Source organism: Podarcis filfolensis, assembly GCF_964270895.1.
Source record: "Podarcis filfolensis genome assembly, chromosome: 17".
Classification (NCBI taxonomy): Eukaryota; Metazoa; Chordata; class Lepidosauria; order Squamata; family Lacertidae; genus Podarcis; species Podarcis filfolensis.
Window position 1 is genome coordinate 16,489,831 of NC_139621.1, and position 19,244 is coordinate 16,509,074.

The 19,244-nt window shown below is 43.0% G+C and overlaps 1 protein-coding gene and 1 long non-coding RNA gene across 4 annotated transcripts in view; both read left to right on the forward strand.

Annotated features, from left to right (window-relative positions):
- Window positions 1–2,175: 2,175 nt before the first annotated feature.
- Window positions 2,176–19,244, forward strand: part of LOC310753125 — a 347,922-nt gene continuing 330,853 nt past the window's right edge. Inside the window, exon 1 of the long non-coding RNA XR_014543208.1 lies at window positions 2,176–2,399. This is a non-coding gene — a long non-coding RNA (uncharacterized lncRNA). The remainder of the gene's footprint in view (window positions 2,400–19,244) is intronic.
- Window positions 6,398–19,244, forward strand: part of TTC39B (tetratricopeptide repeat domain 39B) — a 57,881-nt gene continuing 45,034 nt past the window's right edge. For 2 of the 3 annotated variants that reach the window (XR_014543001.1, XM_083593461.1), the window contains exon 1: window positions 6,398–6,969. Coding sequence is in view for 2 of the 3 variants with exons in the window: in XM_083593461.1 (XP_083449587.1) it covers window positions 6,907–6,969 (63 nt within the window). In the remaining variant the exon portion in view is untranslated. The remainder of the gene's footprint in view (window positions 6,970–19,244) is intronic. The other variant, XM_083593462.1, reaches the window with a different exon arrangement.

A 19,244-nucleotide genomic window follows, 5' to 3' on the forward strand; every position in this document is an offset into this window, starting at 1 on the left:
CGCACATTTACGGTTTTGAACTAGGGGAGGCTGGGTGTTTTTTTCCAGGAGGTGGGGAGCTTGTCATTGTTTGTTTTATTTTAATTTGTTTTCTGTTTTATATCCATTTAAGCCGTCCTGATTAACCTAGGGCTATGAGAGCCGGGTAGAAATATTTTATAAATAATAATTGGAAAACACAAGCATCCATTAATCCATGAATCACACTTTGAGGAAACGGTTGTTTCATTCTGTGCATCAAAGGGGTAAAAAGGTAAAGGAACCCCTGACCAGTCGTGACCGACTCTGGGGTTGCGGTGTTCATCTTGCTTTATTGTCCAAGGGAGCCGGCGTACAGCTTTTGGGTCATGTGGCCAGCATGACTAAGCCGCTTCTGGTGAACCAGAGCAGCGCACGGAAACGCCATTTACCTTCCCGCCGGAGCGGTACCTATTGATCTACTTGCACTTTAACGTGCTTTCAAACTGCTAGGTTGGCAGGAGCAGGGACCGAGCAACAGGAGCTCACCCCGTCCCGGGGATTTGAACCACCGACCTTCTGATCGGCAAGTTCTAGGCTCTGTGGTAGTATCCTTTTTAACCAAATCAGAACATAAAAGCCTCTTCCTTTGCTCTTGAAATCTGAAAACTAAATTAAATGGAATATTTTTGTTCACTTTTTTTGTTAAACATGTTTACAGGTATGAACAACTGAGTTTTTTTGTTCCTAATACTACTTCATATTTATTTCACACTGCTTCACTGTGCAGAAAACACAGTGGGGTGTTCTCAGAATTCTCTACTGATCAGTCTCATTTCTTTGCTTTTTTATTTGGATTTGGGATTGTCCTGTTAATATATATATATATATTTAAAAATGATGGAGGTGCAGCTGTCCTCATAGGCAATGCAAAAACTTCAGGAAGCTCATCAGCTCTGGAGAAACAAAACACATTAAACGCCTAGGTGTGGCAAGCCAACAGCATTTCCAAAGATGGTTTACTCACTCGTGAAAAGGATTAAAGAGCCGGCAAGTCTTCTGAAGAAGATCTGGAGAACTTGCTTGTGCAAAGGACAGGCAACCTTGACCAAGACCAATTTAATTAGTTCGTAAAAAACAAAACCAGTCAATGATTTTACAAATCATTAAACGCTGGCATAATTTGGTTTGCTCAATAACCAAGGCAGAAAAGAAAGAAAAGGGTGTGAGGAAAGGAAAGGCAGAGAGATTCTAGGGTTGCCATATGTCTGGAATTTCCTGGACATACACGGAATACTGCACCCGCAAGCAGTGTCCGGGTGCGAATAGGCAAAAGGTCTAGGAAAATCCAGTAGTTGTATGGCAGTCCATGTCAGAAGGGTTGCTTTTGTTGATTCCCCCCCCCCCAAAATAAAAAAAAGCTCAGCAACTTTTCTTTCTAGATTTTGAAATATGGCAACCCACCCAGACACAAAATTCCATTTATTTCATAAAACATAAAAATTACTCCAATGAAGGAAGACTGATTTATCTGTAACCCCAGGCTAGGGTTTGTTTATTAAATCACAAGTTAAACATAAGTTGTCCCACAGATTACTGAAAGCACAAGGCTTGTTTCTCTAAAGCTTGGCCTTGTTTTCTAATCGGGACAAAAGAAAACCATGGTTCACAAAGAGCAACAAGAGTCACACATCATGCCAAGCTATAGTTAAACCAAGTTCTGTGAGCAACCAACAAACCATGGCTTCAGGTTGTGGTTTGGTGGCAATAAATGAACTATCGTTAAGCCTTTGGACAGGCCTCAGGCTACCAATGGAACTATGGTTTAATAAACCATGGTTTGGCATTATGTGCAAAAAAGGCCTATGGATGTTTGCCAACCTGATTAAATGCCTAGCATCTCTACCTCATGTGTAGTCGTTGATGGAACTGCCAAGTCCAGATTCTGAGTAGTGGTAACAGGGCTGGGTTGAGGTTTGATGAGGCCCTCAGCTCCTGAAGGTAATGGGGCCCTTCATATGTCCAGGTATCCTTTGTCAACAACAAATTGTCACTCTTTTTTGTGTTGGATAGATGCTATATGGTAATTTATGGACCTCATAGGTATCTAAAGCCATTTGAACATAACAAGATACATATTTTATCAAAGTAATTGTTGAACTGAAATACAATTAAGAAGAAGTATATTAATAGTGAAATAAAATTAAGAAGAAGTACAGTGGTACCTCGGGTTACATAAGCTTCAGGTTACAGACTCCACTAACCCAGAAATAGTGCTTCAGGCTAAGAACTTTGCTTCAGGATGAGAACAGAAATTGTGCCCTGGCGGCGCGGCAGCAGCGGGAGGCCCCATTAGCTAAAGTGGTGCTTCAGGTTAAGAACAGTTTCAGGTTAAGTATGGACCTCCGGAACGAATTAAGTACTTAACCCGAGGTACCACTGTCTATTAATAGTGAAATAATTATTAAGCTCTAACTTAATGGACTATCATCAGTGCAGGTAAGAATTTTTTTTTTTATCATGACAATACTGTCTTATTTATTTTATAGTACAGTACATTGATTATTGCTTTCATTTTATGGATCAATGGTCTTGTTAGATAGTAAAATTCATGTTAAATTGCTGTTTTAGGGGTTGTTTTTAAAAGTCTGGAACGGATTAATCCGTTTTGCATTACTTTCTATGTGAAAGTGTGCCTTGGTTTTGGAACGCTTTGGTTTTGGAACGGATTTCCTGAACAGATTAAGTTTGAGAAGCAAGGTACCACTGTATATAGAAATGAGCAAACCAGTGATATGTTAGGGGGCAGGCCAGCATTACTTAACATGACCATGAGTTACATCATAGGAGCCTACACAACACAAAACACTGTTGCTGTATGTAGGTTTTATTTTATTTGTTTTTTATCTCATATTTTGGCAATGTGCATCCAGGTGTTTTTTCTCCTTTAATATTTTTTTGGGGGGCCCAAGACAGTGGGGCTTGTTTAGCTTAAACGTAAATCCGGCACTGAGTGTTAATGTCAAAACATTGGGCGGGGGGGGGGGAGAAATACCCCATGTCTGAAATTAGTTATGCAGTTGCTGGAAACTAATTAGAAGGCATGGAAACACCCAGGTAATATATCCCATAATAAAAGTAGGGCATACATCACATCTTTGAGCCTGCTGCAATCATCTGGGGTGTGGTTCCCAGAAACATCAGTAGGGAGTGTGACTGAAAAACAATGCAAACAAAGGCTGGATCTGCCTAACAATTGCAGTTGAAATTGAAGATGTGAGATTGACAGAAACTGAACATGAAATTACGTTGTAGTAAGGAGTGGTGACTCCTGCCAACCTAGCAGTTCGAAAGCATGTCAAAGTGCAAGTAGATAAATACGTACCGCTCCGGCTGAAAGGTAAATGGCGTTTCCGTGCGCTGCTCTGGTTCGCCAGAAGCGGCTTAGTCCTGCTGGCCACATGACCCGGAAGCTGTACACCGGCTCCCTCGGCCAATAAAGCGAGATGAGAGCTGCAACCCCAGAGTCGGCCACCACTGGACCTAATGGTCAGGGGCCCCTTTAGCTTTTTAAGGAGTGGTGAGGTCTTTTTCAGGAGAATTTTGCTAGCCGTGGATACTGAAGTCTGCTCTTAGAAGTCTAAGACTGCACCGCTCATATTTTTTATTTATTTTTAACACCTGGGTGAATGGAGAACTGGGCAAGAAATAGGAGAAAGCTTTCCCATCATTCCTTACTGAGTCCATGCCTCACCTGAAACAACACAGGTGTTGGATTGCAGCCAGAAAGTTTGCAATGTAAACTATTGCCATTCTAAAGTTAAGCAAGCCTGGTCCTTTTAAGAGAAGTGGGAAGGTTGCCTGGGAATCTTACACACGATTCCTTCAGCTGTTGGGAATTAGGAAACAGTGGGGTGTGCAAAAAGAGCTTAAAACGTGGGATAAATCAGCCTTGCACAATATAGAGTTAAGTAGCTGATGAAAGCTTGGACCTGAATCATAGAATTTTGGAGTTGGGGTCATCTAGTCCAAATCCTGCGATGCAGGAATCTCAGCTAAAGCATCCGTGGCAGATGATTCTCTAGAAGAGAGGAGAGGAAAGGAAAGGAAAGGAAAAGGCTGTGCTAACCCAACAAGGGATGAGGGTGAATTTTATTTGTGCTGCCTTTTCTCTTCTGCTTATTCTTGATCTTATGAACTTATCACTTCAACCGCAACACCTATCTCTTTCATTGCAGCAGATCCAATGGGGTCAAGCTGTATTATGTGAGTGATAGAAACCAAGATATGAAAGCTAGGAGCTAAATGGCAACTTAAACCTAGATTATGGGCGCAACAACGGAATGTCTAGGTGCACTTTTTATATACAGTGGTACCTCTAGATACGAACGGGATCCATTCCGGAGCCCCGTTCGCATCTAGAAGCAAACGTAACTAGCGACAGCACGTCTGCCCACGCGCGCGTTGTTTTTTGCCGTTTCTGCGCATGTGCATGATGTCATTTTGAGCGTCTGCGCAAGCAACGAAACTCGGAAGTAATGCGCTCTGTTACTTCCGGGTTGCAGCGGAGCGCAACTCGAACGCGCTCAACTCGAAGCGTATTCAACCCGAGGTATGACTGTATATATATATCAAGAATACAAAGCTGAAAATGAATGAACTGCAGCTAAAATATTATGTTCGTTTTTCACATAGTCTAGGCCAGGGGTCAGCAAACTTTTTCAGCAGGGGGCCGGTCCACTGTCCCTCAGACCTTGTGGGGGGCTGGACTATATTTTGAAAAAATAAATAAAAAATGAATGAATTTGTATGCCCCACCAATAACCCAGAGATGCATTTTAAATAAAAGGGCAGGGCACAATCTACTCATGTAAAAACACGCTGATTCCCGGACAGTTTGCAGGCTGGATTTAGAAGGCAATTGGGCTGGATCCGGCCCCCGGTCCTTAGTTTGCCTACCCATGGTCTACTTCTTCCCCTGCCCACCTCCCTAATATTCTTAAGAGGGTCTCCAGAGAGTAGCTGGATGTGGAGAGGCAGAAAAAGGTCCTCCTTTCCTTCCACTCTGGAGTTTTAATCTGAAATCTTAGGTGTAGTACTGCGCCCAGAGCTCAGAAACTGCTCGTGCTAATGAAATTCCGTTTCAAAATGCGCCCAGAGCAAGGGGTGTTTCGAAGGGGTGTTTCAAGAAGGACACTGACAAACTGGAACGTGTCTAGAGGAGGGCAACTAAAATGGTCAAAGGCCTGGAAACGATGCCTTATGAGGAACGGCTAAGGGAGCTGGGCATGTTTAGCCTGGAGAAGAGGAGGTTAAGGGGTGATATGATAGCCATGTTCAAATATATAAAAGGATGTCATATAGAGGAGGGAGAAAGGTTGTTTTCTGCTGCTCCAGAGAAGCGGACATGGAGCAATGGATCCAAACTACAAGAAAGAAGATTCCACCTAAACATTAGGAAGAACTTCCTGACACTAAGAGCTGTTCGACAGTGGAATGCTCTGATGATGTTTCCTGCTTGGCAGGGGGTTGGACTCGATGGCCCTTGTGGTCTCTTCCAACTCTATGATTCTATGATTCTATTCTATGAATGCTGGTGAGAGTCTGGTGCAGCTTGCAACAAGGCAGGGAAGGCCCAGAGGAGGGAACCTTAATGAAGATCCCTTTTTTAAAGACCCGAGATTTCCACACAGCTCTGCTCTGGCATCAGTTTGAACTTTGAAGGACATAAAGAGCAGAAGCAGGGGGGATCTATCCAGTACAGCTAGCATTTAAAAATCCCAAGTACAATATTTCAAACCACACAGTTCTTCCTCTAAATTGGAAATTAGCATTTTAGATATTCGGTGTTCTCTCTTGTAAATATTGGGTCTCTTGTATGGCATTCCGCAGACCATTAAGAGTTGCACTGTAATCTTAACATATATGTTTTGTATATATTTTCACAAACAGGCACACTCCTACACTGACGCAAATTAAGATCATTATAAGGCTGCCACCAAAGGAATACGCAAACTGCGCCGCGCTTCCGCCGCGCGCCTATAGGAAGCAATGGCAGAGCAATTCTACAGGCCGGTCCTGCTCGTCATGCAAATAAAGTGGGCGGAGTCGACATGGGCGGAGGAGTCGAACTCGGATGCTGGCAGGAAGCCCACGAGGCGCTTCCCCTTCTTCTTTTTTTAAAGGACACGGTGGGCGGGGCGTGATATGCAGATAACGAGCACGGGGGCCGTTTCTATAGGTCGGTCCAGCCCGTCATGCAAATACAGTGGGTGGACTCGGGATGTGTGAGTGTGTGTAGAAACAGAACGCTGGCTGCCGGCAGAAGGAAGACGAAGCGCTTCCTTTTTTTAAAAAAAATGCACGGTGGGCGGGGCGTGAAATGCAGGCGGACGAGCGGGCGCTTCCATAGGTCGGTCCTGCTCGTCATGTAAATTCGGTGGGCGGAGTCGACACGAGGCAGCGCTCAGGGTGTGTTTAGAACGTCGGCTGCCCCCACTTTTTGTGTGTTTTAAATGCACGGTGGGTGGGGCGTGATATGCAGATACAAGCAGGCGCTTCCATAGGTCAGTCCTGCTCGTCATGCAAATACAGTGGGCGGTGTCGACACGAGGCGGAGCTCGGGGTTTGTGTGTAGAACGTCGACTGCCCCCACTTTTTGCGTGTGTGACTTTTAAATACGGTGGGCGGGGCGTGATATGCAGATGAGGAGCGGGCGCGAGCCGGGCGGGTAGGAGGACGCCGGCAAACAGCCGCCTGAGGTGAATTCAGTCAGAGAAGAGTCGCCGCCGCCGCCGCCAACCGACCTGACGGACTCTAAGCTGGAAGCGAAGGGCTGAGGGAGGATCTTGCTGCCACGGCGCTCCTGGATCCCTTCACATCCTGACCCGAGAGAGAGAGAGAGCCTCACCGCCCTTCACACGAGACGAGCCCGGCCCCGTGGGGAATATGGCGAGTGTCAGAAATGGAACCGAAGGGACGAGCGCAGGAGGAGGAGGAGGAGGCGAAGAGGTAAAGCCGTGGGCGCGGGGGGAGGGGGAGAGGGGGGCGAGAGTTGCGTGTCACACACGCGTGAACGTGTGAACGTCGTTACGCCAGTGCCGAACGCGTGAATCCCTTCCGTAGGTGATGGATGGGCAAGGCGCGTCGGGTTGTTCGTCGAGTTTCCGATATGGGTCGAAAGGTCGGTGCGGGGGAAAGGATGGAGATGCGGGGGCGGGGGGGGGGGGGAGAGAAGGTTTTCTCTTCCTCTCACTTTCTCGCCTCCTGGCGACCAACAGGTGCTGCTGTGTTGGATTGACGTAAAAGCTAAACAAGCTAGAGCTTCGGGCCCCACTCTCTTGGAGACCCATACATACATACATACATACATACATAAATAAATAAATAAATACATACATACATACATACATACATACAAACAAACAAACAAACAAACAAACAAACAAACCCTGGATGTACATTTCCAAAATATAAGATAAAAAACAAATAAAATAAAACCTACATACAGCAACAGTGTTTTGTGTTGTATGCTCATATTTGTTATGTGAAAATGGCTTTAGATACCCATTAGGTCCGTAAATTACCATATAACATATATTCAACATTAAAAAACAGTGACAATTGGTTGTTGACAAAGGACAGCTGGGCATGTAAAGGGCCCCATTACCTTCAGTTGCTTAGGGCCTCATCAAACCGAAATCCAGCCCCGATGTGACCTCATAAATATCGAATGTTAAGTTCAGTAATGGTAAATTCAAATCTCACCCGAAAGGATTGGGGGGGGGGCAGAATAAAAAGACAAAATGGAACTCTTGCATCTTTTTTTTTAATGTGATGGTCAGCAGCGATGCTGTGTTGCAAATTTACGTAGAATCATTCAGAAGTGAGCTCTCATTATCCCTTGAGGTGCTTTCGTTATTATTTATTAGGCGTACAACACCCTTTGTGTCATTATTATAATTCGTCTAGGGGTGTAGCCAGGATTTACGTTGTGTGTGTGTGTGTGTCACGGGCAGGACATCCACCTGTCATCACCCTCTGTCTGGCTCTGTCTTAGCAGATTCAAAATGAAACGTCTCGGCCACAGTTGTTTTATTTTCTTTTGAGCCCAAGTGCTCAGGAAAAGAAACCCCTGTCAAGATCTTCCTACCGTTTCTACTTTTAGTTAAGTATTTTTATTTATTCATTTCATTTGGCCCAGGGCAGCTGCCCCCTGAATTCATCTGTTCAGGAATTGCTTTGAAGCGCAGAAAAGAATTCCAGGGCTGCAGCCTGCAAATAAGTGATAGCAGTTCATGATACAAAGCTTGCAGACATCATGCCCAAGTATCCTCGTCTCTTTTTATTATATTTACCATTACACATATATCCCACCTTACTTCCAAGGGGTTCAGGGTAGCATGTATGTTTTCTCCCTCCTGATTTTTATCTTCCCAAGAAATCAGTGACTGAGAGACTGTGACTGGCTCAATGAGGATTTGAACCCAGGTCCTGGTTCAACACTTTAACCACAATGACTCCCACAGTCTCTTCTAACCTGATATGTTTGTGGCTGTCAGAATGCCCCTTATCTGGGAAGACCCCAAAGGTAGATTAGATAGAATATCTCTAGCAGCCTCATGTTAAGTCGTCACTATATATGATTCCTGCAGCTAGCTGTTTTAAGCTGAAGTCATGGTGTTTCTTTTATGTTTTTGAAAGTAGTCTAGAGTGGCCCTCTTCCGCTGTACATTTTATTTCCTTATGGGAACCATGACTGCAATATTTAGGAAGTCAGTGCTCGTACCATTGAAATTCTACACTCTGTAATAATAAACCACCTACATATGACCCCTGTCACCCAGATACTGTGCTGTAAAGAGCAGGAGGAAATAGAATGCCTCATGCTGGAGGGGCTTGCATAATTCAAAAGAGAGTTTAGTAAAACAATCCAGATGAGCAAGTAGACAAATGATGCAATATGAAAAATATGGAACCGGATATAGTAGGCATCTGTCCTAAATAGGAGCAATCAGAGATGAATTTTAGTTTACTTTTATATTATAGCTGGATTTCTGTGTGTTTTGTCTGAGCTTTTTATTAGTTTTAACCTGGAAAAATGTAATTAATGGCACTATGTACAACCTGAAGTTGGTACTGGGGGTTTGATGAAGGAGATGGTTCTTATCATGGGTCATGCATAGCAGCAACACTTGTGCATGAGATCCTGGCCTGCTTGTAAACTGTGCCCTGCCCAGCATAGGTACAACATTGGTATTTATCTAGATTTTTGTCAAGACTTTATCAGGGGAAGAAAGGTGACTCAGCAGTCATGCCTAAGCAGCCTTTGTGGTGGTGCTGCAGGCTTCCTTCTCACTTGGCGAATTGCTTGATATGCCAATTCTACTATATCCTAGCCATTTTATTGAATGAGGATGGCTATTATAACTGTTCTGACTGCTTTTTAGGGCTATCTCATCACATAAATTTCTTTGCTTCAATGAATCTTTTAAATATTGGGACATATAATAACACTAAGTAAAAAGTAAAGGTAAAGGACCCCTGGATGGTTAAGTCCAGTGTGACTGTGGGGTGAGGCAGTCATTTCGATTCAGGCCGAGGGAGCCAGAGTTTGTCTGAAAACAGCTTTCCGGGTCATGTGGCCAGCATGACTAAACCACTTCTGGCGCAATGGGACACGGTGATGAATGCCAAAGTGCATAGAAACGCTGTTCATCTTTCCACCACCCCAGTGCCTATTTCTCTACTCATACTGGTGTGCTTTCAAACTTGTAAGTTGGCAGAAGCTGGGACAGAGCAATGGGAGCTCACCCCATCATGTGGATTCGAACCACCAACCTTCCAATCGGCAAGCCCAAGAGGCTCAGTGGTTTAGACCACAGCGCCACCTATGTCCCTTTAATAATAATACTATTATGAAGAGAAGAGTAACAACGGGAGTATTGGTTATTTTAAAAACAGTATCTTATGGATACTGTCCAGAAAGCTTCAATAAATTGTCTTTTCCTTCTAAATCTGTGCAACACATATTTTTCACTTTGTGAAGTTAACCATACTGTGGTGGTTTGTTTTGTTTTGTTTTAAATTTCCCCCTAATTTACCATTTTCTCTGGGATTCTATTCTATGTCAAGCTTCCCCTTCAGGTCTCTTGTAAGTTTGTCAAGCTATCCAGGGAGTGAAAGTTCAGCAACTTGCCTTTCTGCATATCTTCTTAGTCAGAATCCATTCATATGCTAGTTTTTGGTAGGCAGTTTTATGATGCTCTGCTGGAGTAGACAGTGGTCTGAATCTAGCTCTTTAATGTTAATTTGTCAAAGCTTGCTTGTAGCTCACCCTAGATCTCAGGCCTCTTGCATCTTCCTATAGGACAGACACCCACACTTAGAAACTGGTGGACTGCCTTCACCTGGGCTGGGCTGAATCAATATAAAACAGGATCATGGTGGAGTAGACCGCAGTTTAAAGCACTGCACAGGCAGGAAAGCTATGCCCTCACCACAATATGAGTTTTCTTGTTGAAAACACTTCTTCCAAGTTGTCTTTTTTGCAGATGGGATTCCCAGACTGGAAGTATCCGCCACTGAGGGGAAGAACAGTTGTCTCTGCTTCCCTCCCTAAACCTGCCGCAAGCTGAGAGTTTCACTCCACATCCCAACTGCCTATGGAATACTTAAAATGTACCCAACCACCAGTCTTATACAAATTAAGACCTGATTCCTAGACCACATTTGGATTACCGTATTTTTCCGTGTATAACACGCCCCTGTATATAAGTCCCCTGTTTTTGGGGACTCAAAATTAAGAAAATGGGGGGGGGGGAGAAATTGCCTCTGTGTATAAGACTACCCCCCCCTTAAAAATTATTTTTAGTAAAAGACAAACCCTAGTCTTATACACTGAAAAGTACGGAATACAGTGGTGCCCCGCAAGACGAATGCCTCGCAAAACGAAAAACGCGCAAGATGAAAGGGTTTTTCGGTTTTTGCGTCGCTTCGCTAGACGATTTTCCCTATGGGCTTGCTTCGCAAGACGAAACGTCTTGCGAGTTATTGCGAGTTTGTTTCCTTTGTTCCTTTGTTTCCTTGTTTTCTTAAAGCCGCTAAGCCACTAAGCCGTTAATAGCCGCTAATAGCCACTAAGCCGCTAATAGTCGTGCTTTGCAAGACGAAAAAACCGCAAGACGAAGAGACTCGCGGAACGGATTAATTTCGTCTTGCAAGGCACCACTGTATCTTGTCCTTTGCCATTGTGATGCTCCTTTCTTTCTTGCAATAAGCCAGGAAGTGTTCCATTAGCCATACTTTAAAAGTTCAGTGGTTCCAAACCTGTTAATAATAATAATAATAAATTTTATTTATATCCCGCCCTCCCCAGCCGAAGCCGGGCTCAGGGCGGCTAACAACATAAAACAGTACAAAAGTACAGCATAAACAACACTCTAAAATCATTCATTATAAAATTAATTAATTCAAGCCACTGGCAGCCATTGGGCCAGAGCTCCGCGAAGATTGCCGAGGGAGGGAGTCAGGCTGCGCCCTGGCCAAAGGCCTGGTGGAATAGCTCTGTCTTGCAGGCCCTGCGGAAAGATGTCAAGTCCCGCAGGGCCCTGGTCTCTTGTGACAGAGTGTTCCACCAGATCGGAGCCACAGCCGAAAAAGCCCTGGCTCTAGTTGAGGCCAGCCTAACTTCTCATAGAATCATAGAGTTGGAAGAGACCACAAGGGCCATCGAGTCCAACTCCCTGCCAAGCAGGAAACACCATCAGAGCACTCCTGACATATGGTTGTCAAGCCTCTGCTTAAAGACCTCCAAAGAAGGAGACTCCACCACACTCCTTGGCAGCAAATTCCACTGTCGAACAGCTCTTACTGTCAGGAAGTTCTTCCTAATGTTTAGGTGGAATCTTCTTTCTTTCTCTACTCCTATCAAGTTAAAAACAAGGCAGGAATCCCAAATTGTCCCGAAGCTGGTAACTATTGTTTTTTTGGTTCAGATATAATGAGAAACTATGGTTAATTGAAGAGTTCCAAGTATAATTGCAGGTTTCTGGGAGGAGTCTGCATATGTAGGCATGCATGAGGCTGATTCATGGCCATGCACACAATTGTGATTCCATAATGTCTTATTTGCCTCTTGGCTTTAATGGTGAAGCAGGTAGAAAATAGGCTGCAGTTCCTTCTTTTTTCTAAGAATGCTTTTGACTGGAGAAATTGAAAGATGTAAGGATTGGCTATTGAAATATATTATTTTGTGTGCGTGTGTGAGAGAGAGAGAGAACTTGAGTCTTTGAAGTACTCCCCCCCCATTTAAGAGTTAATTAATGTGAGAATTGACAAAAGTATCACTAAAATGAAGTATACAGGATGTAGTTGCCTAAATTAAACTTATTTTGACTTCTGGACCTTTTGGATTAAATGGTGCCATGAACATTTCTAGGTCCTGAATGTTAACCTAACCCTGAGGCTAACTTACACAATTTTTATTCACTTCTGTTTCTCACAGAGATTACATATATCAACTTGCACAACACATTGAACAGTGCAGGCGACACTGGATCCTTTGGTAATTATTACAAGGCTTATGCAAGAGTAGTGTGTGAACCTAGCGGGAAGAAAAGGCAGCCATGGGGAGACACTTTGAGCAGAGAAAAATGTCATGGCTAGGGAGAGTGTTAACCACCACCCCTCTTTCCCCTCCTCGTCTCTTCCTCTTATTATTTTTAATCTAGGCTCTGCTACATGCATTTTCATATAAAATGTAGTTAAAAATACGTTTTGCTTTTTAGGAAATGCATGTAATAAAGCCTTGGCTATTTAAAAATAAAAAGTAGCAAGGGGCTATCAAAGAGAACAATAAATGCCTACGTTGCATTACTACAATATATAATACAGTGTTGATTATGTCCGTTGAGCATAATACTAAGGAGTACATGTTTGTGACATGCAATTGGTGTCCAGGGGACAACATAAAGATTCCTCCATCTTTAAGAAAACTGAAGCCTCTTGATGGAAGCATTACATATCTTCAAGTCAAATTAGAAAGCAAATTAAAATAGCCTTTTACCCTTGTGCAATGCATCTATTTGTCCAATACCAAGTTGACTTGCCTGCTATGAACTATTTCCTACAAATTAAATATCATGGAAGACACAATCAATAGTGCCAAGGTCATTTGAGGAAACTGCCCCTTTGAAGTTTAAAAAGACACCTTGTGTAATCTGTCTTTAAACTTTGTTTCCCCCTGTTACAATTAACTAGCTGCTGCCACCAAGCAAGGGAAATGCTCATGTCCATGAATCCTGGACTCATGTCTTATTATCACAGACACTATGTGAACATAAATATGTCAATCTTCTCCTATTTGCTCACAATATATTTCCAAGGCAGATCCCGGTGCTTGGACAAGTTGAAGTTGAATTTAAGCTAGATGGTCATAAAACTGTCTGGATTAAAGAGAAGGCTCAAGAGATGGGAGGCAGACATAGCATCTCTTTGCATAATGACTTGGCTCTGATGCTCTACATGTGAATAAGAACTCCATAGGAAAAAATGTATGAGAGAACAGCTCTAAAGATGTCTCTCCGTTGGAGTAAAGGTTGAAGTACACAAGATCCTTTCAAAATGAAGTAACTGGAGAACAAAAGCAGATGGAACTGGAAAAGTAAAAAGGCAGGTTTTCATAAGGCTCTTGGAAATGGTGTCAAAGGCAAAATGATGACAAGGCTGAGGAGAGTATCCTGATCTTTAGAAAGGAAGAGGAGTCATTTATGCACAGTACTCTGTGATTTGTCTTTCTCTCCTAAAGTGAATTTTTAATGAAAGACAAGTAGACTGATCTAATGTTAGCATGAACACTTTCTACTTTCTGCTTACCATTAACCCAGTTTGCACACAACGCTAAGCCAAACCATGGCTTAGCTCAGAGTCGCATTGCAGCAGGAAGACTGGGAGTACCCACACACGCATTCATGCTTTGCTGTAGCTTGGTTTAGAGTTCCTTGGTTGATTTTAATGCCTGAAATTGGGAAACAAGATGTGCTTGGGTTGCATAAATTACTTTGAAGTGGAAGTAATTCTACTTGCAGAATAAAGTTCAAGACCAGTTTTGCTACCACACTCCAGTTAAAATATGATGGTTTAATGGCAAGCATAGGACTCCATCCCTCCTTTCTAAAATATATAGTAAATCTGCCAAAAGAACCATCTTTTATGCTGCTCTTATTTTATATTCTTAATGTTGTTTTATTTTGCTAATTTTGGTAAACCGCCCAGATAAAATATGCCGGGTGACTGTAGATCATAAACACATAAACAAAGAAAGGTTTTCATTCATATGTCTTAAACTGCCAAAGGGTTGGTTTTATTCAGATTTCATAACTCGTGGAGTCTATAATTAGCATAAATCCTGAAATTGTGCAGCTGTATAAAAGTGCTCTAGCAAACATCCCTATGCACTGAAGTGAGAAATGGACTCAAGACAGCTGGTCATACCCCTTTGGCACTGATGTACCATTCAACCATCAGCTAGCAACTCCATCTTCAGCCTCAAAGAAAACAGGCCCTGTGCATGAAGGGCTCCACCATGCAAAAGAAAATCCTGGATTCCCCTTCTACATGTGTAGGGCCCATTCTCCATGTGGCTGAATATATCTGTGCAACTGAATATACAGCCATCCGGGTGTGTATCTTTTATAGGAAATGTACACTTTTGTGTATTCTGCAACTTCCATTTCAAAGTGATAACTCAAAAAGCAAGGAACACCAGTTTTGGAAAACTATATAATTTTATACTGCTCTCCCTTAAAGTAGCTGAAGGTGATTACGTAGTATTATCCCAATAAGCTTTATTGGTGAGGGAGAATTTAACCTGGTCATCCCTGCTTTATGTCCCTTATTCTAACACTTCTCTTAATGTAATAGTTCTTTCTTTTCTAGAAGGAAGTACAAGAAATATTTTGATGCTCCAAGAATGTATTTTGAAAATGTCAGCCAGCACATTGCAGTTTATTATGCCAATGTGTACTATACCAGTGTTGTATGGGAGGTTTCATGTGGCAATAATTGGCCACTAGGGGATTCTCTTGTGGTGTAACTGAGCAGCTTGATATAAAATAATTGGAAGCCACAGAGAACTTGTGTAGTTCTGCCTTGGTTAAAATGTACTGCCTGCTGGCCTCTGTTGAAGGCTATTAAAGGATATTTTTGGACCCAGTTTTTGTTTTTGACTAAAGAATGTTCTACATGGTGTCATTTAAACACAATATATGTCATTTAAGGCTCTCTGAGTAACAATCTCTGAAAAGTCAGAACTGGGTGAAGCTTCATATTTTGCAAAGGTTTAGTAAAAACTAAAAAGTAACAGTCATAGAATCGCAGAATTGTAGAGTAACCATCATAGAAACATAGTATTGTGGAGTTCAAAGGGACCCCAAGGGTCATCTAGTCTAAGCCCTTGCAATGCAGGAATCTCAGCTAAAGCATCCATGACAGATGACCATCCAATCTCTGCTTATAAACCTTGCACTTTGTATTTTGGGTCTATGGGCTGCAATAAAGCTTTGTGTGTGTGTGGCTTAAAAACCGCCAGTGAAGGGGTGTCCAGTCCACCACCTCCTGAGGGAGATTGTTCCACTGTCAAACAGCTCTTTCTGTCAGAAAGTTCTTCCTGATGTTTAGTCAGAATCTCCTTTCTTGTAACTTGAATCCTTTAGTTTGAGTCCTAGCTTCCAAAGCGGGAGAAAATAAGCTTGCTCCATCCTCCATTTGACAGCCCTTTAGATGGCTATCATATTTCCTTTCAGTCTCCTCTTTTCTAGGCTAAACATGCCCAACTCCCTCAACCATTCCTCATAAGGCTTGGCTTCCAGACCCTTGATCTTCTTGGTTGCCCTCCTCTGCACACATTCTAGCTTGTCAATATCTTTCTTAAACTGTGGCGCCCAGAACTGGACACAGTATTCCAGGTGTGGTCAGACCAAGGCAGAACAGAGTGCTACTATTACTTCCCTTGATTGGGACATTAGATTTCTATCGATGCAGCGTAGAATAGCATTAGCTATTTTTTGGTGCTGCATCACACTGTTGACATGGTTAGACTGGTTTTGAGAAGAAGGATTCTAGGCCAACACTGCAAATTCTACACCTCATTTCAACTAAAATGACGTTTGTACTGCCTTTTTTGTACTAACCTTATTTTAAGAACCTGTTAAAGTTGCCCTTATTTCTACTGCTTTTTGACTTCACATGAAAGTGCATCAATGTACAAAATGTGAAATATAGGATTTTCCATTACAGAAACAGTGTTCTTCTTACGTTAATGAGTACAGAATATTTGATTCCAAAACTGCTTCAGCACACTGGGCTTTTTATTTATTGAGATGAAGCTCAACTTATTCCTTTATTTATTTATTTATTTATTATACAATATGTAAAGCTAAAAGAGGTAAGAAATGTACAGTATATAAAACAAGTAATGAAGTTGTTCTGACTGCTTTGGGACTGGTGTTATACAGTGCCTAAATGAGAAGCGTAGCAAGATTTTCACAGCTGCATTTTGTACTAGCTGCAGCGTCTGAACTGTGTTCAACAGCAGACCCATATAGAACACATTGCAATAGCTCAAACACAAAGTTATTAGAGCACAAACACAGTGACCAAGTTGTCCCTGTCCAGCAAAGGCCATAGCTGGTGAACCAGGTGAAGCTGGAAATCACGTGCATCTAGTAAGATAAAAAGCTAGATCAAAACATTGCAGAGCAGGTTGAATTTATATATTTTAAAATCTTTTTTTGGGGGGGTGAGACCCATGAACTTCACTCTGTTATTTTTTACCCATCTGTTACTCCAAAAGGGGGGCTGCCGAGAAATTGTGATGTAGCTACATTGCGTAGCAAGTCCTGACCCCCCCCACTTGGTTGAATAAAGACACATGACTCAAATATTTAAGGTTAATGGGCTAAAAAAGGCCACAACTTTATTGGTTACAGATGATGAGCGGTATTGGCTTAGGCATTTGATCTAACCAACCATATCTGACTCCAGCCTGTCTGCAGGGAGTCCGGGAAGGGTTAACCACCAATAGGGGGAGTCCCCCTGATGCACATCAACTAGGAGCTCCCCTGGGGGTCACCGATAGGGGTCGTGCCTTAGGCCCTAACCTCCCTAGGCTTTGGACAGGGCCACGCCCCCTGGAATCCTTTAACGGAATACCCTTCAATATGTGGGGCAGATGAAGGCGCTACCTCCCCTCTTCTCTTCTCCAGAAATATTCCAATGCCTAACCACCAAACCTTAAAAAGTTGTGACAGTTTGCTACGAGGAAGGCGAAAACCAAGTGGCTGGTGCCAATTTGCCAAGTGGAAAAATTCCTACCAGGCCCCTCAACGGCGACCAACCGAAGTCCATAGCAAGGTCAAAAGAGATGAAAACCTTAAAGGGCGGGAGGGTGGGAAAACTGAAGCAGCTGAAAGCCAGAAAGAGAGAGATCTCCCGGCTGCGTCCTGCCTTTATTGGGCAGGCCACACCCCCAAGACCAACCAGATTGGTCGGCCTGGCCAGTGAGGCAGCCAGGAATCCCCCAGTCGCGCAGTGCTGGCCACCCACCCCCTGCGCACACACGTGGAGTGGTCGTGAGAGCCCGCAGCACCACCTCCTCCTTAAGGCGGAAGTGGCCTTGCAGTCAAGCACAAAGGCTCATATGAATAAGTTTCTAGAGCAGCATGGCCTATGGAGATCCAAGGGAAGACAGGAAGGAAAGATGTTGGTAAGCTAACATGAGGGTTTTTTTGGAACATGCAATACAGTGTAGTGGAAGGAGAGGAGCAGAAAACAAGCTATGCAGTATTTCATGGTCTCCAAAAAGTTGTTCATTCTCTCCTCTATGCAAACAAGCACCCAGAGGATATTTTTGCATATCGCCGTGAAAGTTGTCTGCTACCCAGCTCAGAAAGGATCAGATGGAATAGTTCTCATGCAAACCAAACACAGTGGCAAGAAAGCCCCTTAGTAATATTTAACTTCTGTAATGTCAATGAATAATCATTGCCTTGACTAAACATTGCATGTTTGGAATAGAAAAAAAAGCTTTTTGCATAACCAACCTGCAGTGTCTACACTGAAAATACCCCAAAATCTGTAGTACCCCCTGTGGCTTGGTTCCAGATTTCATATATTTCAAGACAGGAAAGCTTCCCTGCTGCCATCTATATTTTCTTTTTTATATATAACAGGCTGGCTGGGGCTGATGGGAATTGCCCAAATCATCTGGAGGGTAACAGATTGGGAAAGGCTGCCCTACTACAGTACAGAACTGACCAAAGTTGTCCATTAAATAGAGCCAACTCCCCATTTACGTGGGGGTTGCATTCTGAGGCACTGCATACATTGGTGGGATGTGTGTAAGCCCACGCTTTTCCGCACCCGACTGCTTCTGGGGCCAAAAATGGTGCATGTGTCAGTGGTCACATGTGGCTCGAACATGTGCAGATGGTGGATTGCATGTATTCCACCTCAATCATCAGTCTGGCCGTTTGATGTACTTGGATTGAGGTGGTCAGACTTTGGTTCCTCTCTAACTTTCCTGCTCCTGTCTGCTCATTCTCTGCACAAAGACTGGGGGACACACATGAGCCTGTTTTTTTGCCCAGCTCCCAGTTCAGCAAATGTATAGCATAAATTTGTGGTCGTCATCTTCCAATGCAACCATAAATCTATTTAGAGATTTTTTACTACTGGAGGGTAGAAGACAAGTCTTGTTGTCATAACAGCTAAAGAAAAATGTGGATAGGGCTGGAAGCAGATGGCATGTATAAATAGACAATGAGCTAAAGTAAAACATGCGAAGACAAATGAACTTCTGCTGTTTCTCTGCACTCTCAGACTGGCCACACTGAATCTGTGCCAAAATCAGCTGGCTATTCTTTGCTGTTTCTTGACAAAATCAAAGCTGTGTCCAGATATAGTGCTTTAATCCAAATTACATTAAAAGACACAGACATTGAGCTGTAACCATCCCTTCCCTCAAGGTTTTAGAGAGACTTTTGAGCTTAGCAGAAGAGCTTAATAGTGCCAGCTACTTTAGTGTTAAGTGTCAATTAGTGGCACACAGGCAGGTAGGTTTAACTGGATTTTTACAGTTGCATATGCTCTTCATACAGATTGTCTTCCACTTGAAATGTCCAGACCACTATAACAAAATAATTGGATAGTAAATGGACTATATTCTAAGACTCTGAATTTAAAATTCAGGCTAATGTTTTGAAAACAATGATTTTAAGCAAAAATGA